General features: G+C 38.7%; 2 protein-coding genes across 4 annotated transcripts in view; one reads left to right on the plus strand and one right to left on the minus strand.

Moving 5' to 3' along the window:
• Nucleotides 1–18,331, minus strand: part of gripap1 (GRIP1 associated protein 1) — a 77,655-nt gene extending 59,324 nt beyond the window's left edge. For all 3 annotated transcript variants that reach the window (XM_080443455.1, XM_080443454.1, XM_080443453.1), the window contains exons 1-6: nucleotides 18,188–18,331; nucleotides 4,196–4,262; nucleotides 4,028–4,089; nucleotides 2,169–2,195; nucleotides 1,625–1,732; nucleotides 912–1,074 (exon numbers count right to left, since the gene is read on the minus strand). In XM_080443455.1, the coding sequence (XP_080299581.1) occupies nucleotides 912–1,074; nucleotides 1,625–1,732; nucleotides 2,169–2,195; nucleotides 4,028–4,089; nucleotides 4,196–4,262; nucleotides 18,188–18,238 (478 nt within the window). In that variant the 5' untranslated portion in view covers nucleotides 18,239–18,331. The remainder of the gene's footprint in view (nucleotides 1–911; nucleotides 1,075–1,624; nucleotides 1,733–2,168; nucleotides 2,196–4,027; nucleotides 4,090–4,195; nucleotides 4,263–18,187) is intronic.
• Nucleotides 18,332–20,297: 1,966 nt separating this feature from the next.
• ptpn18 (protein tyrosine phosphatase non-receptor type 18) overlaps nucleotides 20,298–26,558 on the plus strand; it is a 39,642-nt gene continuing 33,381 nt past the window's right edge. The window contains exon 1 of the mRNA XM_080445059.1: nucleotides 20,298–20,430. Within this exon, the coding sequence (XP_080301185.1) occupies nucleotides 20,344–20,430 (87 nt within the window). The 5' untranslated portion in view covers nucleotides 20,298–20,343. The remainder of the gene's footprint in view (nucleotides 20,431–26,558) is intronic.

Here is a 26,558-nt window from a genome sequence, read left to right on the forward strand (position 1 = left end):
AGAGTGTTGCACAAAAGTAGTGAAAATAGCAGATCTACAAGCTCTGCTATTTTCACTATTTCTGAAAAATATTATTCCATTTCCCCAAAAGGTAACTGTTTGGAGACACAATGTTTCCATCCGCAACAACAATGTGACATTTATTCAAATGTTAAACTGTAAAATAATTGTTAAAGAATTATATTTTTTGGTTAAAACAAAAACAAATGTCTATCTATATTATGATAGTAAGCATTGCTATATATGATGGTGATACAGTGTAGATTGGGACCCCCAATAAACCTAAATGGTTGAGTCCCAGACCACATGAACCCTAGCATCCCTATTCTGTGGGAAACATTAGCCAAAAAATTGCCACATTTTTTTTTTGAAATATTTAATAATTTTATAGATAAAAATAGCAGAAATAGCTGATCGACAAGCTTACAACGCGTCACAAAGTGACGCGTTGTAAGCTTGTAGATCTGCTATTTCTGCTTTTTTAATGTTTTTTATGTTGTGAAAATGTTTCAACATGGAAACGATTATGACGATTATGCAAAAATAATTGCGATTAACTCAAATAATTGCGATTAACTCAAATAATTGCGATTGGACGATTAAGTAATAATTGTGACAGGCCTAGTTGTAGTAACGATTCAGCGTCACATTGTAGATTATCAGGTTGTCACAAGAGTTGAACTGTTTCCAGCTTGAAGCGCCCAAGGCGCTGCACCAAAAACTAAAACGGCAGGTGTCGAGAGCACAGAAGCGCGATTGTCGGCGCTGGCATGGATGGCAGACTGGTGCTTCCAAGTCAAAAGGCTTTCTCCCTTACTTTTTCCATCAACCTTTAATCAATGGGAGCCAGTGGCACATGCATAATCATATCACACACACACACACACACACACACAGAGTCGGTCCCCTACCTGCCATTTTCTTCTGCAGGGCGGAGTTTTCGGCTTGGAGGCGGAGCAATTCTCCATCCACAGGGCTGGAGGCGGGGACAGGGGCAGGGCTACTTGCTGAGGCCCCTCCCCCTTCCTTCAGTCCCTGGTTCTCCTGTTCCAGCTGTTCTATCTGAGTACATAACTGGAACAAACCATAGAACACATACAGATTTGAAACAGATTCTTAAAAAAGGGCGTTTGCTAACAAGTGGATCGAAATGAAACAAGAGAAGTTGTCAGGGACATTAAACGTCATCACGCCAAACACAAAAGCACATGCGACCATGGTGTAGTTCGTTCATGGCACGATAACGTTGGCTTTTTACTTCTGCCGATTGCATTTAAGTGACAAAAATCATAAAATGGGTGTTAATTTGCTAAGATTATCTAGTGGAACAAATCATCATGAACTTTTATTTGCCACAGAGCCTATTTTCAGCAATAATAAAAAATCTTATCAGCCCCAGCACTGATATGACTCATCACCTCACTGGGTCCACCCGGGGCAAATACACATATGATACATTATATCACTGGTTCTTAACGTGGAAGGTTACATTTTACATTTTGGTCTCAAGGATACAAATCTTATCAAATTAGGCGTCCTTGAAATAAATAAAAAAAGGTTGAGAATGCCTACATTATGTGATAATATAAATGAACAGTAACATTAAAGGAATATTGCAGTGTACCTTGGATAGTTCTTGCATCAGAGTGCTGTTCTGTAACCTGAAGTCATCTTCCTGACTGTGGAGTTTACTCTGTAGCATCTCATTCTCAGTCAGCAAGGCCTCCACTTCCTGTTATATATGAACAATAATACATTATATTCATAAGAATAAATACACTGTTCTAAACACATAATATTCATAACCATAACAACACTTTTATAAACACATTATATTCATAACAATAACAACATTAACATCTCATTCTCAGAGAGCAACAGAAAAGGCCCCAAAAGGCATAATGTTAATTGTAAGAACCCAGAGACAGGCCAAAAGAGAGACTATTGTTTTTGTCAATATGATAAACATGGCTGTTTCTATAGATTATGATGAATGCAGTGAAATGCACGTCAACATCATGACAGTGTGCCTTTAACAGCTTACGGCCAGCAGAGGGTGCTGTTTACTAAATAATAATAAAGCTAACAGCTGTAACCATGGTAAGCAGACTCACACACACACACACACACACACACACACACACACACACACACACACACACACTCACCTGAGCTTTCTTACTCTTATTCAGTGCCTGCAGACAGAAAAGTTAAAAATTATTATATAAAAAAAAGAAATCATAAATATTTTTGAGCAAAATACTACATCGTTTATTATGTGTGTTGTTGTTATGGGAGATGTGTGTAGTTTATTATATGTTGTTATGGGAGATGTAGTTTATTATATGTTGTTATGGGAGATGTGTGTAGTTTATTATATGTTGTTATGGGAGATGTGTGTAGTTTATTATATGTTGTTATGGGAGATGTAGTTTATTATATGTTGTTATAGGAGATGTAGTTTATTATATGTTATGGGAGATGTGTGTAGTTTATTATATGTTGTTATGGGAGATGTGTGTAGTTTATTATATGTTGTTAAGGGAGATGTGTGTAGTTTATTATATGTTGTTATGGGAGATGTAGTTTATTATATGTTGTTATAGGAGATGTAGTTTATTATATGTTGTTATAGGAGATGTAGTTTATTATATGTTGTTATGGGAGATGTAGTTTATTATATGTTGTTATGGGAGATGTGTGTAGTTTATTATATGTTGTTATGGGAGATGTAGTTTATTATATGTTGTTATAGGAGATGTAGTTTATTATATGTTGTTATAGGAGATGTAGTTTATTATATGTTGTTATGGGAGATGTGTGTAGTTTATTATATGTTGTTATGGGAGATGTAGTTTATTATATGTTGTTATGGGAGATGTAGTTTATTATATGTTGTTATGGGAGATGTAGTTTATTATATGTTGTTATGGGAGATGTAGTTTATTATATGTTGTTATAGGAGATGTAGTTTATTATATGTTGTTATAGGAGATGTAGTTTATTATATGTTGTTATGGGAGATGTGTGTAGTTTATTATATGTTGTTATGGGAGATGTAGTTTATTATATGTTGTTATAGGATATGTAGTTTATTATATGTTGTTATGGGAGATGTAGTTTATTATATGTTGTTATGGGAGATGTGTGTAGTTTATTATATGTTGTTATGGGAGATGTGTGTAGTTTATTATATGTTGTTATGGGAGATGTAGTTTATTATATGTTGTTATAGGAGATGTAGTTTATTATATGTTATGGGAGATGTGTGTAGTTTATTATATGTTGTTATGGGAGATGTGTGTAGTTTATTATATGTTGTTAAGGGAGATGTGTGTAGTTTATTATATGTTGTTATGGGAGATGTGTGTAGTTTATTATATGTTGTTATAGGAGATGTAGTTTATTATATGTTGTTATGGGAGATGTAGTTTATTATATGTTGTTATAGGAGATGTAGTTTATTATATGTTGTTATAGGAGATGTAGTTTATTATATGTTGTTATGGGAGATGTAGTTTATTATATGTTGTTATGGGAGATGTGTGTAGTTTATTATATGTTGTTATGGGAGATGTAGTTTATTATATGTTGTTATAGGAGATGTAGTTTATTATATGTTGTTATAGGAGATGTAGTTTATTATATGTTGTTATGGGAGATGTGTGTAGTTTATTATATGTTGTTATGGGAGATGTAGTTTATTATATGTTGTTATGGGAGATGTAGTTTATTATATGTTGTTATAGGAGATGTAGTTTATTATATGTTGTTATGGGAGATGTAGTTTATTATATGTTGTTATAGGAGATGTAGTTTATTATATGTTGTTATAGGAGATGTAGTTTATTATATGTTGTTATGGGAGATGTGTGTAGTTTATTATATGTTGTTATGGGAGATGTAGTTTATTATATGTTGTTATAGGATATGTAGTTTATTATATGTTGTTATAGGAGACGTAGTTTATTATATGTTGTTATGGGAGATGTGTGTAGTTTATTATATGTTGTTATGCGTTCCAAACCTTCTGCGCTTTGACAAAGTCTCTTTCCAGAACAATATTCTTCTGACGAACGGCATTGAGCTCTACAAGACAGATAGAAAAGCTTAATAGACATAACTGGTATATAAAGGTATATAATGGTAACTATTTCTACAAAGTAACTAGTCAAACTTTAATAAAAAGAGGTACCTGCTGTATTCTTCCTCAGGTCATCAGACAGCTGGTAATTCTGTGTTCTTAACTCCAACAGCTGGGCCTGGACACACACACACACACACACACACACACAAAAACACACGTTTGTATTAGGACTTGTGAGGACATTAACACAGATGACATTTCATAAATGCATTCATTCATTATACATTTTTGACATTTTTAACTGTAAGCCTAGAGCCAAAAAATAATAATTCAAAGATTTGCACAAATGTTCAAGATTTTTCAAAAACGGCAGATCTACAAGCTCATAGTGCTCGGTGCCGCACTATGAGCTTGTAGATCTGCTATTTCTAAATAGCCAAAGAAATCTAAAATGACACAGATGTGTATTGAATGGCTTAATGGGTTAAATGTCTGACACGTCCAAAATGGTCTTTTATTTCGTTAAATTATTGATTACCAATTATTTGTTATAATTGATTAAATCGATTTATTTCACACAAACTCAAGCATAGAATGAAAATATAATCATGAATTTGATGTCTATTCTTATTGTATTATTCAGAGACAGACAAAGAGACAGAGTCCTGTGCTGAGCTCATCCAGGGGACATTCACACCAGCAGACAGTGTCAGGTGTCTTTCTACAAGGAGACACCACAGCAGCACTGCTCTCAGATCAGTTACATATCGACGGTAAAAGCTGTGATCTCTTTACCCATTTTAAGATGTCTTTGGCTATTCAAAAATAGAAGATCTACAAGCTCATAGCGCGGCACCGAGTGCCGCGCTATGAGCTTGTAGATCTGCTATTTTTGAACATTTGTGCAAGTCTTGGAATATATATTCTTTAAAGCGAACATTTGTCAAATATTTAGTTCCAGGGACATCCAGGAGCAAAGATTTGAGTTACAAACGTCCGCAAAAAAAATAATAACCGAATATTTGCACACATTTTCATAATTTTTCAAAAATAGCAGATCTACAAGCTCATAGCCAAAGAAATCTAAAATGACAGAGATGCGTTCGTGGATTGAATGACTTTCATGTCTTACTGGGATTTGAACCCAGGTGGATAAATGTCTACTGCTCTTTGAAGAGGGAATCCCTGCTTGGCCAGGGGGGCGACCATACTGTAGCTGAATGGTTAGCGGACGGTCCATGCTCTATTGCGTATTTTGATCGCGATTTTATATATTTTTTATAAGACATATCTGGCTTTCCTAATGACCAGAAAATGTCCACGGTGTTTTTTGTCCCAAATGGGCCGCCGTAGTGCAGTGGTGGAAAAAGTACTCAAATTCTCTACTTAAGTAAAAGTACCAATACTGCAATATAAAAATACTCTGTTACAAGTAAAAGTCCAGAATTCAAAATGTACTTGAATAAAAGTACAAAAGTATTGGCATCAAAATGTACTTAAAGTACCAAAAGTAAAAGTACTAAATATTTGAAAATAGCAGATCTACAAGCTCACAACGCGTCGCGATGCGACGCGTTGTGAGCTTGTTGATCGGCTATTTTCAAATAGCCTAGGTATAAAATAGGGCTAAAGTGGTTTAATGTATGTTTCATAATATCATCATTTATATCTGAAAAGTAACTAAAGTTTTCAAATAATTGTAATGGAGTAAAAGTACAATATTTGCCTCTGAGATGTAGTGGAGTAGAAGTAAAAGTATTGGAAATTGGAAATACTCAAGTAAAGTACAAATACCTCAAAATTGTACTTAATTACAGTACTTGAGTAAATGTACTTAGTTACTTTACACCACTGCCGTAGTGTTTACATCAGTGATCACGGGCAAAAACTCGGCTTGCGAGACTTCCGGAGTGGCGCATCTCACACAAACACCGTGGACGGTTTTCTGTCATTAGGAAAGTCAGATATGAAAAAAAATATATATATATATATAAAAAAATCGCGATCAAAATATGCGATCTAGAGCATGGACCGTCCGCTTGGGTTTTTAGCTGCGGTGGACTCGGGATGAAGTTTGTTCTACTGAACCACTCGTCCTAGGATATAGTAATATCGTAATAAAAAGGTAAGAAAAACTAGGTCAGAAATTCTCCTTTAATAGGATGGGTAAAATGCAGAGGACAAATTTCACGTACGAGCAAATATATATATATATACAGTGACAAAAAAAACACCCCAAGGAGTGGGGACCAAACCATTTATAAAGATTATAATGTGGAAATGTGCTCATGAGCTTCAGGCAGGGGGATGGTGTCACCCAGTAGGTGTCCTACCAGACACCAGTGTCTAAATGTCTCAATGGAAGACTAGAGAGACAAACCTCTGAGTGTTAAAAAGGATCATAACGTGAGAGACCATGCTGCTGGATGAGTTTGTTAAAAATATAATAACAGTGCAACCTCCATTATATGGACATGGTTCAGGTTTATAAAATGAGAGAATTCATCGCAAACGATAATCTGGAAATGATGTCTGACGACAGTGGCCTTAACGGGTGGCAACACAAGTTTTCAGCTTTTCTGTTACAGTACCTCTAGCCTCGGAAACCCAGGCTTTTTTTTTTGTTACAAAAGAAAAAAAGCCTGGGGGAGCGATGTAGGAACGATGGTCTTGGACCTTGTTATCTCCTAACCAATCAGAGTGCAGAGGGGCGTCGCTCTAAATTTGGTGACGTCAGCGTGCTCCGTGCACAGGCCGAGGGGGGGAGGGGAGGGGAGGCGGGGACATAGATTGGTGAAGCAATAGGAAGCCACGCACAAATCCAGGCGGCTGTGTTTGGGTCCGCCCTTCAAGACCATGGATTGAGCTCGTAGCCTCAGGCTACAGTACCTCAAACTTAACCCATTAAGACCTGAGGTTCCGATTCTACATAATGTCTTCTAAATCCCAAAAAAAATTTTAAAGAATGTTGCTATATCAGTGGTTCGCAAACTTTTTCATGTCAAGGACCCCAAAATGTATATTATGTATTTGGCCTCGGACCCCCATCTCAAAATAGGTTGTTCCAGGGACCCCCAGAAGCGAAGATTTGAGTTACAAATGTTCGCTTTAAAAATATACATATTTAAAGATTTGCACACATTTTCTCGATTTTTCAAAAATAGCAGATCTACAAGCTCACCTCTATGAGGTTGTATATCTGCTATTTTTGAATAGCCAAAGTGTAAAATAATGCTTTTTAGCTCAAATCTAAAAATGACACGACACGATGTGTTCAGTGGAATAGGAGGAAAGCGAAAACTAAATGCATCCACTGCAGTGTTGATTTTGTCGAAAAACTATGATGAAAATGATCGTGGACTACCTTTTTTCACTGATGAAAACTAAATAAAAACTAAGCTACGATGACTAAAACTAAGACTAAATATACTGACAATTTCGTCAACAAATAAAAACTAGACTTGAAATGTTAGTGAGGGACGAGTGGAGAAGAGATCCAGTAGAACTAAAAGACACGTCATCACGGGTGCGCGTGGGCACCCGAAATAGTTGATCTACAAGCTCACGACGTGTCGCAACGCGACTTACTCACTGACTCATAACCAGAGGGTGACTGAAAAGAGGACTATATCTCAGGTGCTTAAAGCTGATAATAAGGAAACCCGGAACCTTTGCACTAACATGGCAAGAGAGAGATTGGATGTTTTTTAATCAGTGAGCAAGACACTCTGAAGAAATTAGAAGAAATTATTGATCAATCAGGACGTTGACTCTGTTGAGATAAACAGAAATGTATTACACCAGCTCATGGGAGAAGTACATTAACCCATTAAGACCGGGAACGCATCTGTGCAATTTTTTTAGATTTCTTTGGCTACTAAAAAATAGCACTGCCATTTTTAAAAAATCGTGAAAATGTGTGCAAATCTTTGAATATATATATATTTTTAAAGTGAACATTTGTAACTCAAATCTTTGCTTCTGTGGGGGGGTTCCTATCCTGGAACAACATATTCTCAGATGGGGGTCCACGGCCGAATACATATCATTTTGGGTGGTTCTTCTTGACATGAAAAAGTTTGAGAGCCACTGATATTATAGCAACATACGTTTTTTTCTTAACTCTCTCAGTGCCAAGCCCCGAGTTATCCCGAATTTTTTACTGAATGCCCTCAGTGCCAGAACAAGAAATCCGGATTTTCTTTTTTTTTTAACTTTTTTTTTTAAAAGAAATGCTCAGAACCCAAGATATCAGTTTAGAGAACATATTTGTTTTATTTCATTGGCACTGAGAGAGTTAAGAAAACTATTTTTAGAAGACATTTTTAGAATCCCCCAGAAGCAAAGACGAGTTAAAATTTTCACTTTAAAAAATATATACATTCAAAGATTTGATTTAAAAAAGAAATAGCAGATCTACCAGCTCATAGCACGGCACTCTGTGCCGTGCTATGAGCTGGTAGATCTGCTATTTTTGAATAGCCAAAGAAATCTTAAAATGACACAGATGCGTTCCCGGTCTTAATGTGTTAAAACACTAAGGTGGGTATTTCTCTGGGGGAAAAAGCACAGCGAGCCGAGCATAGCAATAACCAAAGATAAGAGAGGGGCGAGAGCATGTGTCATATAGCACCAAGCTCAAGCTGTGTGCAGTAAATACTGCACAGGGCCTGAGCCATAGCATGGCATGGAGATTCTACACACTATCCAGATTGTCAGAACATTATTGTAAAGGTCAAGTGTTAACAACCTACTTCCACTGATTCCACAGAGGCCACGTGTTTTCCATCTTTTCAATAACACCGTTCTGATTTCAGCTCTAGATGACACAGACATGATCAAAGGACATGACGAGTGCCATCCTCCAGTATTTAACCCATTAACACCGGTCATTTTAAGATTTCTTTGGCTATTCAAAATGAGCAGATCTACAAGCTCATAGCGCGGCACCGAGTGCCACGCTATGAGCTTGTAGATCTGCTATTTCCGCGAATTTCTGCCCGTGGCCAAATACATATAATTTTGGGGGTCCTTGACACACTTATCATAGCAACATAAGTTTTTTTTTTAAACTTATGATTTAGGAGACATTGGTAGAATCCCCAGAAGCAAAGATTTTAGTTACAAATGTTGGCTTTAAAAATATATATTGAAAGATTTGCACAAATATTCATGATTTAAAAGCACTATGAGCTTTTATATCTGCTATTTTTGAATAGACAAAGTAAGATAATGGTTAAAGTGTTTTTAAAATCTAAAATGACAGATGCTTTCCCGGTCTTAGGTTAAGCTAAATGACAAAATACTCTGACCCGTTTACAGCTGACCTGCTGCTAGACATGGCCTTGCTCCTACATCCATGTTTCAAAGCAACATACATACATACAGTACATACATACACGTGGATGACAGGCAAGAATACATCGAGACCAAAGTTGCAACAGAGATAACCACTGCTATAAAAAATACAATAAAACAAAAAAGGTATTTGTAGTGAATCCCCAGGGGAGAGGACTTCTCTGCATTGACCCAGTAGCGTACTGCTCAGAGTGACCACACAGGTTGAGGGTTAAAGATATAGTTCACCCCCAAAATGACTTTTTTCCTATCGCTGCCTACCGGTCCGCTGGTCACCAAATTATTGTCTTAGGAATGCGACAAAAACTAAACAAATATCCATGAATTCAAGTCTCCATGGGGTGAGTCTCCTCGTCTCCTCGGTTCTCTTCCACGATATGGAGACATTGGCGTAACAGCCTCTACTGACTTTGAAAAGCTGTAGTTGGACTGTTTTTATGTGTTTTTTTATTTCTTTTTTATTATTTTATTGCTTTTACTGTGTGATTGTCATGTTTTGCTATATGGACCCTGAGTCTGAAATAAAGATTGAATTGAATTGAATTGAATTGATAGAAAAAAATAAATTTGGGTGAACTATCCCTTTAAGTATCCTGCTCACCTATAATGACATGTCCAGTATAGGGACGCTAGGGTTCAAGGGGTTAACCAGGTGACACGAATGGAGAGGCAGAGGATCGAACCGGGGACCTCCTGAGTCCCTGATGGCCGCTCTACACCTCCTGCCGCCCTGAGGCAGGCAGCAACCTCCACAGTGGAGTGAGTCTCCACTCTGACTACACAACAGACAAGCTGCTGCAGAGCACTGTTGATTTTGACAGCAAATTTTGACTTAGTTTTAGTCATAGTCTTTTGAATAAAATTCCATTTAGTTTTAGTCATATTTTAGTCATCTGAAATGTTTTAGTTTTTGTCTAGTTTTAGCCGACTAAATATCATAAGATTATAGTCGACTAAAACTACAGTTGATTTAGTCGACACAAATGTTGGCGGTGCCTTGATGGCGTCATAATGGCCGATTTTACACTTGGTTGCGCTCTGAAAATAGCAGATCTACAAGCTCACAACGTGTCGCAGCGCGACGCGTTGTGAGCTTGTAGATCTGCTATTTTCAGAGCGCAACACCCAAGCGCAACCAAACATAAAATGACTTGTCTTTTAGTTCTACTGGATCTCTTCTCTACTAGATCCCTCACTAACATTTTAGTCTAGTTTTTATTTGTTGACGAAATTGTCAATATATTCAGTCTTAGTTTTAGTCATCATAGCTTAGTTTTTATTTAGTTTTTATTTAGTTTTGGTCAGTGAAAAAAGGTAGTCGACGAACATTTTTCGTCATAGTTTTAGTCGACGAAATCAACACTGCTGCAGAGATGGCGGCATCAAAGAAAGCAAAGCTAGTCTTTCTCTCTTTTTCAAAAGAAAAAGGCCTTTTCAAAACAACAAATGTTCCAATGACCTGGCCCAGTTGCACTCTCTCTCTCTCCAACAGAGATGCAAGAGAAGTAAAGATCAAGAGCCATCTCCTGCAGGCACTGGAGGGTGATGTGAAGCAGATCCACTATAGACTGGTTGAGGCTGTGCCAAGCACATTTTGCCAAGAGTGACAAGCTTGTCCCAGGAAGTACCCCGGTGGCAAGGCTGGCATTCCTGCCACTTCAGAGAGGACATTCGTTCAGCACTGGTGGCAACATTGTGACTAGAGTCCAGCAGGCCCGCTGGGGCCCGCCCAGGGTTCCGGCCCGGCCCGCCAAAACGGGCCGGGCTAGGGCCGTTTCTGTATTTGAACATCGGGCCTAGGGCCGGGCTCGGGCTCACCGAACATTTTGCGCAGATACTTTCACTCTGGTAACATAATCTGCATCTCCCGAAACCCCGGTATAGTTCATAGTTGTGCAGCAGCACTAGCAGCCCTGGAGGCACGCTGCTAGTACTGTAGTAGTCACGTGATAACAACACACACACACATGTCGCACACACATCAGAAGCCTATACTTTTTCTTCACGGCGCTCGTGACTCAAAATGAGGAGTTTTTGTTTGTGCGTTACGCTCTGGATTGGAACTATTTTTGCAATATTATTCTTCACAGTTTACCTCAAAGAAAGGTAGGCCATAATCTTTTTTTGTTGTTGTTGCTAGCTGGGTGGGTGAGGATCATGACGCTGCTGTCTTAACTTCTTGTGGGTTTATTTTTATCATCATTATATTAGCGAGAGTGCAGCCGGCTGCTGTGCTGGCTGCACGCGGCGCGCACCAGTTCACGCAAAAAAATGATGAGTTAATAATAATAAATAAAGAGGTCTCGGGCTTCGGACACGGACTCGGGCTGTACAATTGCGCCACCTACGGGCCACGGGCCGGGCCGGGCCGGGCTGAAACACCACGGGCCCGGGCCGGGCTAGGGCCCACATTTTCGGCCCGTGCAGGGCTCTAATTGTGACCCGCCACAGATCTGCTCTGAAGAAGCCAGAGACAGTTCATACACGATGTCTTGGCTAATAACTATGTAATAACTGCTATAGGCAATGAGGCTGGCTAGGTGAACCAGCACAAACACAAATGTTGACAGTATTTGTTTTTGCACTAAAAAGGGACTTACTTGCTTATTTTGCCGCGCTATGAGCTTGTAGATCCCTGGCACAAAATATTTGGAGATGGGGGTAGCCAAATACGTATCATTTTGGGGGTCCTTGACATTAAAACGTTTGAGAGCCACTGATATACAGTATAGCCTTCCAGTAAAACACAAGGATCATTATAAAAGGAGGAGATAAGACTGTGATACTGGGACTTTAAGTTAAACGTCATCATATCATAACAACATTTAAGTGTATATGACACCGCAACCTCTGTAATGGTGTAATAAAGTCAGACACCACCCAGTTCACTGCCTCTCATATCATCTAAAGTGGATTCTTGATTATGGCCAGCACCCTCCATTTAGTTCTACTTACACACCATAAAGTACACCACACGTGTAGCTTTTTATCACAAACACAGCTTTCCTGCTGTCTGTCTCTCCTACACTGTCTCCCTCTCAGCTGTCCTACTGTCTGTCTCTCCTACACTGTCTCCCTCTCAGCTTTCCTACTGTCTGTCTCTCCTACACATTGTTGTCTGTCCTACTTCTTACCTCGTTCCCCCAAACTTCAGCTCAAGGCATAAAAAGCCCCCCAAAAAAAGTCTTAAAAATAAATAAAAAAGATCTCTCCTCCCTACCCAAACTCAACACCAACCTAAAAGAATGGCTGACCTTAAAATAGAATAGAGCGTAGTTTAACTCCTTAAACCTTTAACACATTGCCTGCCAAAATACGTTTTAAAACGTATTTTAAAAAAATTGGTTGCTAATCACTATTCAAAAAAATAGCAGCTATAGAAGCTCATATGAGCTTGTAGATCTGCTATTTTTTGCTTGTAGATCTGCTATTTTTGGAAAAATCGTTAAGATTTTTGCAAATCTTTGAATATGTACTTTTTAAAGCAAACATTTGTAACTCAAATCTTTGCTTCAGGGGGGGGGTCCCCTGGAACAAAACATTTTACAAAAGTTTGCTTTAAAAAAATATAGACATTCAAAGATTTGCACACATTTTCACGATTTTTCAAAAATAGCAGATCTACAAGCTCATAGCGTTATGAGCTTGTAGATCTGGCTATTTTTTAATAGCCAAAGAAATCTTAAAATGACGTTCCCGGTCTTAATGGATTAAGCATAACCTTTGACTGTACAATACCTGTACTTATAAACGTGTTAATAAAGTATTCAATCAACCAATCGATCAATTTCTACCACTGTGTCATTGGACGAATGTGGGTCACATTTGTCCATGCATTTTATCAGTGTGCAGCGCTACTTGTGTTAGTGTGTTGTCAACAGTTTTAGATTAAGACCTGGAACGCATCTGTGTCACTTTAGATTTCTTTGGCTATTCAAAAATAGCAGACATACAAGCTCATAGCGCGGCACCGAGTGCCGCGCTATGAGCTTGTAGATCTGCTATTTTTGAAAAATCTTTAAAACTTTTTTTCCAAAAAACTGTTAGAACTTAGAAAACATTTTCGCCTCAGGTCTTAATGGGTTACATTGTCCAAACAAAAACAAAGCGATAAAACTGGGTAGAAGGAAGAGAGTGTTGCCTCAAGATTTACTTCTAACACACAGGAAGCAGTCCATGTGTTATAGAGCTGTGAGTGTGAGGTAACGCATTGGATGGACCCCTAAATTGATACACATTTGGCCGCGGACCCCCATCTGAAAATGTTTAGTGCCGGGGACCCCCAGAAGCACAGATTTGAGTTAAACTTGTTCGCTTGATTTATTTTTTAAAGATATTCACACATTTCCACGATTAAAAAAAAATAGCAGACCTAGATCTGCTATTTTTGAATAGCCAAAGCTAAGTGGTTAAAATGATTGTGACGCTATGTTAACTGATTTCACTGGGGACCCCCTGGGACCCCCTCAAGGACCGCTGGTCTACAGCACCGGTTCTCAACCTGTGGTTCCGGGGACAACCAGGTGGTCCGCACTTATAACTCTGAGAGTGTACAGTACATATGGAACCAGATTATAGGTCTATTTGGTTCCATCCGCACACTCTGTTTTTTATTCAAATGTTTTTATTGAATTTTCAAGACACATACACATAACAACATATAACAAACTACAAGACACCACAGACACTAGTACACAATATCAAATGAAACAAATACTCATATCAACCAGTAATTAATTGACCGAAAATGCAAGGACATTTTAGTGCAATATATTTTCATGAGAAACGGTATTAATACCACAAAAATTACAGTCAATAAGAGAGAAGAAAAAGGAAAAAGATGAAAGAAAAATCAGTAAAACAGCGAAATCAAATAACTGGGAAGAAAGGGGGAAGGCAAGGGAGGGGGGGAGAAAGGCAAATGGCTATACTGCAATGGCTATATTGCAACAGTAGAATACACCTCCTCAAAATATGACAGGAACGGTTGCCACTGCCAGACTCTAGTATACTTCTGAGTGGAGCCTCTGATCGTATATTTAAGCTGTTCAAGTTTTAGATGTGACATAACATCCGCCACCCAGTGTTTGTGGGATGGCGGAGGCGCTTTTTTCCAACTGAACAATATCAGTCGTCTAGCAAGTAAAGAGGAGAAGGCTAATAGCTTCAGCTTGGTGAGTCGCTATTGGTGTTCCCTGTGGGAGAACACCAAACAATGCAGTCACTGGATTGGGGTCTATAGTTGCCCTACACATATATGAAAAGGTACTAAATACCTCCGTCCAGAATGTAGTCAGTCTAAAACATGTGGCTAAGGGTAGCAGGGTCCTGATTACACCTAACACAAGCTGGATCTAAATTGGGATAGAAAGTAGCTAGTCTACTTGGGGATAAATGCAACCTGTGTAAAACCTTGAATTGTATCAACCCATGCCTAATACAAAATTGAAGATGAATGTGAAACTGCCGACTGCCAAATTGAGACGGGCAGATCAATCCCTAGCTCTTCCTCCCAAGCCCTTGCTACATGATTAAGTGACGGGGAAGCTACCCTCTGGATGCTGTCATATACCCTAGAAACTATGCCCCTGCCTCCCGGGTCCCAGCTCAAGCACTCGTCCACCCAGGTACCTTGTGGAGTTGCCAGGGAAAAGTGTCTTATGATAAAACTACGTACTTGTAGATATTTAAAAAAGAAGCTCGGTTGTGGAATATCAAAATCCTTCTTCAACTGCTCAAAAGAAATGAAGTGTCCCTCTTTAAAGAGGTCTGTTGAGTTAAATTAACACCTAAGATTTTATCAGGGTCCCAGAGATTAAAAAGATAAAGACCAGGGGGTCCATGGACTAACGCAGTGTTTATCAACCTTTTTTGTGCCAAGGCACACCTGGCATAGCCAAAAAATCCCAGGGCACACCTAGATATACGGTATATATATATAATTATATATATATATACGGTATATCTATATACACACACTAGGGGTGTGCCGATAATTTCACGAAACGATACGATACGATATTGGGCACACAACTTCGATACGATTTCGATACGATACGATACGCACTTTGCACTTTTTTATCATGAAAATATATGGGGGAGAAAAAAAGCAAATGCTAAAAAATAATTCTGTTTTTGCATTATTCAGAGCTTTTTTTGCACTTGTAGCTTTTCAGCTACACTAGCCGTTTTGAATCCAAATAGGGCAATAGTGTGACACCTGACCCGAAAATAAACAACATGTTGTCACCCTTTTCACCTCGGGGCTGTTTGCATGCCTGATTATTATTATTATTGTTAAAAATGATATTTTTTCAAACCTTCTTCAAACGGCGCGGCACACCTCAGCAGTAGCCCCAGCCCAAAATTGGGACGTTTGCCAGGGTTGATAAACACTGGACTAACGTATGGGTCTTCAACAGGGGGTCCTCAGAGTTACTACAGGGGGTCCGCCAAATCTTTGTGATATGATTAATTTTTTTTACATTAACCACTTAAACCCTAGCATCCCTTTCCTGGGGAGAATTTTAGCCAAAAATAGCAGATCTACAAGCTCACAACGCCTCGCACTGCGAGGCGTTGTGAGCTTGTAGATCGGCTATTTTCGGCAAAGAGTTATAGGTGTAGAGGGGAAAAAAAGAGCAGGAAAATCTGAAACAAAATGTTATACAATCTAGAGGGGGTCCCTGCTTCATCTCTCTCTCAGCCAGGGGGTCCTTGGCCTGAAAACGTTGAAGACCCCTGGACGACTAACGCATATCAAACTGAGGGTCCCAGAAATGAAAAGGGTTGAGAATCACTGACCTATATACTATATATAGAACATCACCTTCCTGTTAACTCCACTGGTTTATAATGTCTGTTCTATTCTGTCTGTTGCCAAACACACTGTAGTGACTAGTTGTCTGTATACCATTAACTTGGAAGACAACTGGGGCCAATAGAGAGAGAGAGAGAGTGGCCAACAGAGTGTGTGTGTGTGTGTGTGTGTGTGTGTGTGTGTGTGTGTGTGTGTGTGTGTGTGTGTGTGTGTGTGTGTGTGTGTGTGTGTGTGTGTGTGTGTGTGTGTGTGTGTGTGAGACCCCATGACTGACCAGGTCTGGTCCCATGGGAGCTAGTAAGGAAGAAGTTATAATTTGGCTGCTTATATCTAACCTTTATATCATACCATCACTTATAATGCTTCTACAATACATTATATTTGACAGCTTGTGTAAGAGCCTAGATGTCTCCACTAGGCCCAATAGCTATTGTTATGGTTCAGTTTGTCCTTCAGGCAGCTACAGTATAACTATCTCTGCCTTGTGCTCCAGGCAGGACTACCGTACCACTGACATGAGTGTTAATGTACTTCTGACCAGGATATCATGTACATAAAGCATAAATCATCACCACCTGAGAATATTGTCTCGACTCCTATGTGCCTCATCGATTTCTGATTGATCCAGAATTCCACAACACTAGCAACTATAACTAAACAGGAGGACACCTAGCTCTGTCTGTACTGTATGTATGTGTTTATTTATGACAGTTTATGACTAAACACACATAAAGGTTGTTATTACTATAGCATCAAACAGCAGAGTGGGAGGGGCCTCAACTAACTGTCAGATGAAACGAAGAAATGAAGGCGTGAGACCCCACAGACACCTGTCTGTCTGTCTGTCTGTCTGTCTGTCTGTCTGTCTGTCTGTGAGTGTGTGTTTGTGTGTAAACAGACAGTTCAAAGGTGTCTCTCTCTCTCTCTCTCTCTTCAGTCATGCTAGCTACAGTCTCCATTAGCCTCCATCCATCCAGCTAGCATCAGGCTAACAGTGTTAGCTCTGCTCACAGTGATGCTGGAGGAAGCCTTTATAAACACGACGCAGGAGGACGGTTACATGTCATAAACAATTAAACAATCTAACGCTACGTATAGCTCTCTCGTACGGCAAAAAATAAAAACGTCACATAAGCAGCAAACCCACCCAAAAAATGACGTCATGGAGAAAGTGTCGACGCGGGTTCGTGTGGGGGGGGGGGGGGATAAAATAACGTTTTCGGTTGAAATGACGTCATTTTTCTCTTCCCTGGGAGGCAAAAAAAAGGCTCGAGGGAAGAAGTCACGAGCCTTTTATCCTCTCTGTCTGTTAGCAGGATGGACACACATGAAACATGACTGTCATATCGTGACAGTCATGGCGCTACTTGTTCCTGGTTTTGGCACTTTCTTCATTTACAACCCGTGCATCTATATAAACGTTCAGATTTCAAATATAAAGTGCTGACCCCCACGGTCATGGATGTAACAAGTTAAAGCGCATGGGTCTAAGTACCCGTATCTTACGTATTGTTCAATAAAAAGCATTTTAATCCGATCCGCAGCCATTTTTTTCATAGGAGTTATAATGTATCAGCGTGCAATACACCTCCAAACCGATAGGGTCGCGTAGTTGAAAGCATATGGAGGAAATTCGGAGAAAATGGCCACCGATCTGATTAAAATGCTTTTTAATTGAACAATACGGAAGATACAGGTACTTACACCCATGCGCTTTAACGTGTTACATCCGTGGCCGTGGGGTCAGCACTTTATATTTGAAATATGAACGTTTATGTAGATGTACGGGTTGTAAATGTTGACATTTCAAAAAACCAGGAGCAAGTGGTTCCATGACGCTTGTGACAGACGAGCGTCATGGCTAACATGGAGAAGACATGGAGGACATGAAGACATTTATTATTATTATATATTCTTATTACCTGCATGCGGTGGAACTCCTCCTCGGACAGAGCCTGGGACATCATGGACATGATGGAGGTGTTGTTTAGGATGTTTTAGTTGTTGTTCTTACACCATTTAGAGGTTGAAATGTTTACCTGCCGCTGCAGTATGAACACAATGACAGCAACAGCACACTGTGACGTGTGACGCACTGAGCCTTTCCGGTCCATGCCTTCACAATAAAAGTTAATTTTATCATTGGAGGTTGAAACATAGTAATCTAGCACAGTGGTTCTCAAACTTTTTCATGTCAAGGACCCCTAAATTGACACTTATTAGCCCGCGGACCCCGATTTGAAAATATATGCCAGGGACCCCCATAAGAGAAGATTTTTTACGGCTCTAGCAGTGATTTTCAACCATTTTAATTTCAAGGACCCCCAGTTTGATATGCATTAGGGCTACGGACCCCCATTTAATGGCCTTTCTATCTCTGGGACCCCGATTTATATTGTACAATCAATGTTAATTTAACTCTGAGAGTGTACATTTGTACACTCTCTGAGTTACAGACCCATAAGGGTCCATTTGGTTCCTACTTCCTAACTATCCATAATTTGGCTGGGGACCCCCTGGAACTCCCGCAAGGACCCCTGGGGGTCCCCGGACCCCACTTTGAGAACCAATGATCTAGCAGTGGTGGGAAAAGTACTCAAATGTTTTACATAAGTAAAAGTATCAATACTGCTATGAAGAACTACTCTGTTAATTACAAGTAAACGTCTGGTGTTCAAAATTGACTTGAGTAAGAGTACAAAAGTATTGGTATAAAAATGTACTTAAAGTACCAAAAGTTAAAGTACTGAATTGTTTGAAAATTGCAGATCTACAAGCTCTCAACGCATCGCGATGCGACACGTTATGAGCTTGAAGATCTGCTATTTTCAAATAGCCTAGGTATAATATAGGACTAAAGTGGTTAATTTATGTTTTATAATGTAATAATTTATATCTGCAAAGTAACTAGTAACTAAAGTTTTAAAATAATTGTAGTGGAGTAAAAGTACAATATTTGCCTCTGAGATGTAGAAGTGGAGAGTAAAAGTAAAAGTATTGGACATTGGAAATACTTAAATAAAGTACAAATACCTCAGAATTGTACTTAAGTACAGTACTTTGAGTACATGTACTTAGTTAATTTCCACTACTGATATCTAGAGGGCGGACTGCCCCGCCGCCATCGATTCATTTCAATGAAAGTTGCTCACAAGCGCATGAAGCACCCAGAAGTACTTTGGCTCCAACGTAGGTGTACCAAAAAATCCTGAAGGGGGCGTCAACAAGTGTCTTTTTGTAGCTGCGGACATCTTTGAGGGGTAAAAACCAGGTTGACTTAACATTGCCCAATGCCACGCCCAATGCCTCGCCCCCGCAGGCTGATTTGCCCCTTCTGCTGGTGACGACACGTTGGCACGCTTATCTAGCATTTCAGACGAAATAAGCATGCGCAGTATTGTCCTATGTCCTGCAGTACCAGATTTGGCCAGCAGGCTTCTGACGCTTTATCCATTCTCCGCGGTTCTTCTGGAGACTTTTGGGTTGAAAGAAAAAGTGAGCGAGTTTCCGGAAGTGGACGTTCCATTTCTTATTTTTTTCAAAACAAAATAAACATTTTAAACATTTTCTAAAAAGTTGAATTTAAGGGGCTTCATTACCAAATCAAATATGAAATAAAAAAGCATAAAATTGGACAAGTATAAAGAAATGAGAAAACAGAACTGTGTAACAATTATAGTAGGTTAAATTAACTTAAAAAGTACAAACAGAAATGTTCTTTGCTTTTGCTAGTTATATACAGTAGTGTACTATGCATTAAAGATAGCTGAAAAATTAAAATGGCAAGTAATTATTTTATGTTGGCCTATTTTTACTAAATGAACATAGTACAGACATATACACAGATGAATGATTGATAGACTTTATGGTGTCTCTCTCTCTCTCTCTCTCTCTCTCTCTCTCTCTCTCTCTCTCTCTCTCTCTCTCTCTCTCTCTCTCTCTCTCTCTCTCTCTCTCTCTCTCTCTCGTGTATTGCGGAAACAAACAGTCAGTCTCTCACAGATCTCTGACAGTGATCACACAGACAGACAGACACACAGATCAGGTGGATCGCTCGCTGTCATTCAGAGTGGATCTGATGGAGAACCTGCCGGCGTTGCTTCAACAGCTGCGCTCCTTCACCAGAGATCCTGCTGCTCTGGAGAGCCTCTATGCAGAGTACAAGGTGAGTAGTGGTAGATATAGGCAGTAGTGGAAAAAGTATTCATGTTTTACTTGCAGTGGTGGAAAAAGTACTCTGCAAAATAAAAAATACTCTGTTACAAGTAAAAGTCCAGAATTCAAAATTTACTTGAGTAAAAGTACAAAAGTATTGGCATCAAAATGTACTTAAAGTACCAAAAGTAAAAGTACTAAAATGTTTGAAAATAGCAGATCTACAAGCTCACAACGCGTCTCAAAGCGACGCGTTGTGAGCTTGTAGATTGGCTATTTTCAAATAGCCTAGGTAGGCCTATAAAATAGGGCTAAAGTGGTTAATGTATGTTTCATAATATCATAATTTATATCTGAAAAGTAACTAGTAACTAAAGTTCTCAAATAATTGTAGTGGAGTAAAAGTACAATATTTGCCTCTGAGATGTAGTGGAGTAGAAGTAAACGTGTTGGAAATTGGAAATACTCAAGTAAAGTAAAAATACCTCAAAATTTTACTTAAGTAGCCTACAGTACTTAAGTAAATGTACTTAGTTACTTTTCACCACTGGTTACTTGAAAAGTATCAATATACTGCAATGTAGAAACACTCTGTAAAAGTCCGGAATTCAACATTTACTTGAGAATTACAGTATTATTGGTATCAAAATGTACTTAAAAGTAGGCTACCAAAAGTAGAAAGTAGTCATTATGCAGAATGTCCCATTTCACAACTTTTCAAATGTATGGATTGTATGAAAAATCTTCTGAAAATAGCAGATCTACAAGCTCACAATGTGTCGCTTTGCAAGCATTGTGAGCTTGTGAGTCAGAATAAGTATTTTTTTTAAGTCAAAGTAGCAATGCAATGTAGAAATATTATGTTACCAAAAAAAGTCACAATATCCTTACAGTACAGTACCAAAGGTAAAAGTACTAATAATCAGTAATAATGTATAATACAATACAAGCTATAATGTATTTGTAAATGTGGGGCTAATTACTTTATGTGCTACTAGGTATTATAACCTATAATAATAATACAAAGTATTAATAATTATTGTTATTATTATAATACATCATAATTGAATCAATCATTAATTTAAAATAGGCTACCTAAAAGCGTAGTGTGTGTGCGTGTGCGTGTGCGTGTGTGTGTGTGTGTGTGTGTGTGTGTGTGTGTGTGTGTGTGTGTGTGTGTGTGTGTGTGTGTGTGTGTGTGTGTGTGTGTGTGTGTGTGTGTGTGCGCGTGCGCGTGTGTCATTTTAGCCACACTAAAGAAGATTTCTCCCAGATATTGTCCAAATTAAAAAATATTCATTAGTCACATTTTGTATAATTTCGCAGTTTGTAAGCCTTTATTTGTGACAGTGGAGAAAGACAGGAAATGCAGAGAGATAGAGAGAGTGACATAGCAAATAGAATGGAACCAGGGACTCACTGATCAAGGGCCTTTTGCTCCCATGTGGTAGGCTACTGTAGGCCTGCATACACACACACACAAACTGCTGCTATAAAACAGTGATTCTCAAACATGTTCATGTCAAGGACCTCCAAAATGATATATTTGGCTGCAAAACCCCATTGCAAAAATGTTTTTTTGCCAGGGATTTTTCAAAAAAGCAGGTCTATAACCTTCTTTTTTTTTTACCACTTGGCTATCAGGTCTCCCTTTTTGTAAAATACTTTCTGCTAGCTGATGCTATGCAAAACAAACAAACAAATACATGCTACTGTATAAAGAGAGGTAGGTCTTTAAAAAAGACACACACACACACTCGCACATTTTGTAGAACTATACTTGTGAGGACATCAACATTTTAGAACAGCAATTTTATGAAAGCCAGTTTTACAAAAAAAAAAATTTTAATTTTTACAAAATTGCATTTTTAACCCTAAACCCCTAACCCTAAAGTCCAAAAATGTCTGATCTACAAGTTTACAAGGTGTTGCGCAGTGACGAGTTGTGAATTTGTAGATCGGCACACGGCGCACGACATCGCGCCGCAATTAAATGGTAAATGGTGCTTTTATATAGCACTTTTATCCAAAGTTCTTTACATAGATTGTGCATTACATTCACCCATTCATACACCGATGGAGGAGGAAACCATACAAGGCACCAACCTGCTCATCGGGAGCAATTAGGGGTTCAGTGTCTTGCTCAAGGACACTTCGACACTAACTCTGGGGGAGCCCGGGATCGAACTGGGAACCCCGTGGTTGCCGCTCTATCGGCCACTCTACCCCTGAGCCACTGCTGCCCACTATATACGTATAAATCAGCTATAACCCCAACTCCAGTTAGCAAACCTATAATCTCTAAATGCCTAATACCACACGTAAACCTAACCTGAATCTTTTCCTAATCGTAAGCATAACTCAAAAAAATATGTTTTTAAACAAAACATTCTCTTGCGAGGACCAAGAAAAATTTCTTCACAATGTCTATTTCTCAAATTCTACTATACTTGTGTGGACACTACTTGGCCCTCACAAGTATAATAATATACAAACATACACGTGCTCGTGCGCGCACACACACACACACACACACACACACACACACACACACACACACACACACACACACACACACACACACACACACACACACACACACACACACACACACACACACACACACACACACACACACACACACACAGTCGCTAACATTTACATATTGGACGCCACAAGTTTGTGGTTTATGCTGTGGACTGAAATAGACAGCCTCTGAAATGTCTATTACAGCTTTGTTTCCACTTGCTTAACCACCTGAAACCTACGTAGTGTCCCTTTACTGGGGGTGAACATTATTGTGTAAATATAGGCTACCTCTGCAACGCCTCACGTTGTGAGCTTTTGGCTATTTTGGTGTTTGTTATAAACCTTTCCAAATGGGGTTCCGTGGCCAAGTGCATATCAATTTAGGGCAGTGGTTCTCAACCTTTTCAGGCCATGACCCCCCCCCCCCAAAAAAATAATCATATTTTAACTGGGGATCCCCCCAAAATAATCATATTAGAACTGGGGACCCCCCACCCTGACAAGCACTTGGAAATGTAGGAGTTGAGGCTTTTAGTTTGACTCGGTTCCACGGATAAATATTGTGAAAACAGCAGATCTACAAGCTCACAACGCCTCACGCTGCGAGGCGGTGTGAGCTTGTAGATCTGCTGTTTTCAAAGAATTCGCCTCTTTCTTATATTATTTGACAATTTGGCCAATGTTTGACCAGTTTTTATAGTATAGTTTGTTGATTACCATTTTCTTTGGATAATAAAAGGGTCTTATAAAGTCATTAAATTGTCACTTCACTGTCATCTGGGGACCCCCCCCCCCAAAAAAAAAGAATCATGTGAGGACCCCCCTGGGGGTCTCGACCCACAGGTTGAGAACCACTGATTTAGGGGTCCTTGACAGGAAGATCATAGTACAGTCAAACAAGTCTATGAAATGATCTATCTATTTTTAATCTTTAACACAATTTTATACAATATGCAATGGGCTCGTCCCTGCTTCACCTCTCTTTCAGCTATAGGGCAGTGGCTCAACCTTTGCAGGTCATGACCCAAAATCATCATATTTGAACTGCGGACCCCCCAAAATAATAGTTGAACTGCGGACCCCCCAAAATCATCATATTTGAACTGCGGACCCCCCAAAATAATCATAGTTGAACTGTGGACCCCCACCCTGACAAGCACTTGGAATTGTAGGCATCACATTTAGATTGACTCGGTTCCACAGATAAATATTGTCAAAATAGCCGATCTACAAGCTCACAACGGTGGTGAGTTTGTAGAACGGCTATTTTCAAAACTTTCTTATATTTATTTTTTTAAGTTTTAAAAATGTCTTAAAAGTCCTTAAATTGCAACTTCACTGTCATCTGGGGACCCCCCCCCCCCAATAAATCAGGTGGGGACCCCCCTGGGGGTCTTGACCCACAGATTGAGAACCACTGAGCTAGGGGGTCCCTGGCCTGAAAAACGTTGAAGACCCCTGGTATGTGGGCTTATGGCAGGGAGAGTGTGATGGGAGGTATTGGACTGAAAACTGTGGATGCTGTTGAAACCAGTCAAAACTAGAGCCCAACCCCCATGCCACATTTTGGGGGATTTGACTGATATTTTGTAAAAAAAAATATATATGCAAATATTTTCTAATCCACTTGAAAAGCTTAGAACATTCTATTTGAGAAGATTTACCTTAGAAGCACTTACAAATAAAAAAAAATCCGCAACTGACATAAACTGCTGCTTTTGAAAGTATGATTGTTGCCACTATGGGTACATTATGTTCCAAACAAAACTAGCAAAACATGGGACATTTATTAAAGGAGTTTGATGGACAAGAGGATATACTGTATTAAGATGGATTATATAGTATGAAGTGAGTGTATCAGTGTGTACATTTTGATTTAGTTTTAGTCATAGTCTTTTGAGTAAAATTTTATTTTTTCATTTAATTTTAGTCATATGAAATGTTTTTAGTCGACTAAATAACATAAGATTTTAGTCTATTAAATACAGTTGATTTTGACGACATAAATGTATTTTGGCGGTGCCTTGATGGCGTCATAATGCCTGATTTTACACTTGGTTGCAACCATTTTACACTTGGTTGCAAGCCGAAACCACTTTAGCCCTAAACCACTTAAGCCCTATTCAAAATGGCTATTTTTTAAAATTATATAAATCTTCTCCTATAATGATTGGCACACATCGGCTGCATAATTGCCAATACCGATGTCATAAAAAAAAAAGAAGGTGAATCATGCTCTGCATCCAGTTTGGTCTTCTGCTGTGATGATGCTGTTGTGTCGTCTGTCTAAACTGTAAGGACCTAACCAGTGTTGTAACATAACTAAGTACATTTACTCAAGTACTGTACTGTACTTAAGTACAATTTTGAGGTACTTTTGCTTTACTTTAAAACCTTGAAAGAAAATGTGTTTTCATTCATTCATGTTGAAGTGGGCCATGATCCAAAAAACAAGTTGAGAACCACTGCACACCATATTCTCTTTGCCGAAAACAGCCCATCTAAGCCCGCATTGCGACGTGTTTTGAGCTTATAGATCTGCTATTTTCACAAAACGTTCACCCTGTAATAGGAATGCTATAGGTTTCGAATGGCTAAATTGACGTCACTGTAATACCACCACGTTTGCACGGGACGTTCAAAATAGCTCTGTGGCCGATGATGTTTCTTCCACTTCCTCTCACGTCAGCGTGGCCTTCCATTTTTAAAGATTTTTTTTTTTACATAAAGGCCCTTCAACATTTACAAATGTCACAGGACGCATTAATAGCCACATGGCAGCCATAGTGACATAAAACAAAACAGAACCAAACTAAATATGGTACATGAGACAAAACAAAACAGGAACACAAAAACACCAACCACTTGACAGGCACCCCTATATATATATATATATATATATATATATATATATATATATATATATATATATATATATATATATATATATATATATATATATATATATATATATATATATATATATATATATATATATATATATATATATATATATATATATATATATATATATATATATGGCTAAATATTTTGACAATTTCGTCAACAAATAAAAACTAGACTAAAATGTTGGTGAGGGATCTAGTGGAGAAGAGATCCAGTAGAACTAAGAGACAAGTCATTTTATGTTTGGTTGCGCTCGGCTGTTGCGCTCTGAAAATAGCAAATCTACAAGCTCACGATGTGGCGCGCTGCAACGCGTTGTGAGCTTGTAGATCGGCTATTTTTAGCATGCAACCAAGTGTAAAATCAGGCATTAAGGCACCGCCAAAATACATTTATGTCAACAAAATCAACTGTAGATTTTGTAGAATCTAAAATCTTATATTTAAGTCGACTAAAACTAGACAAAAACTAAAACATTTCAGGTGACTAAAATATGACAAAAACTAAATGAAAATGTATTCAAAAGACTATGACTAAAACTAAATCAGAATGTACACACTGATACACTCACTTCATACTATATAATCCAGCTTAATACAGTATATCCTTGTCCATGTTTTGCTAGTTTTGTTTGGAACATAATTTACCCATAGATCATACTTTCAAAAGCAGTTTCTGTCATGAGTTTCAGCCACTCTGTAA

Source organism: Gymnoscopelus braueri (genome assembly GCF_963280865.1).
Source record: "Gymnoscopelus braueri genome assembly, chromosome: 12".
Lineage (NCBI taxonomy): Eukaryota > Metazoa > Chordata > Actinopteri > Myctophiformes > Myctophidae > Gymnoscopelus > Gymnoscopelus braueri.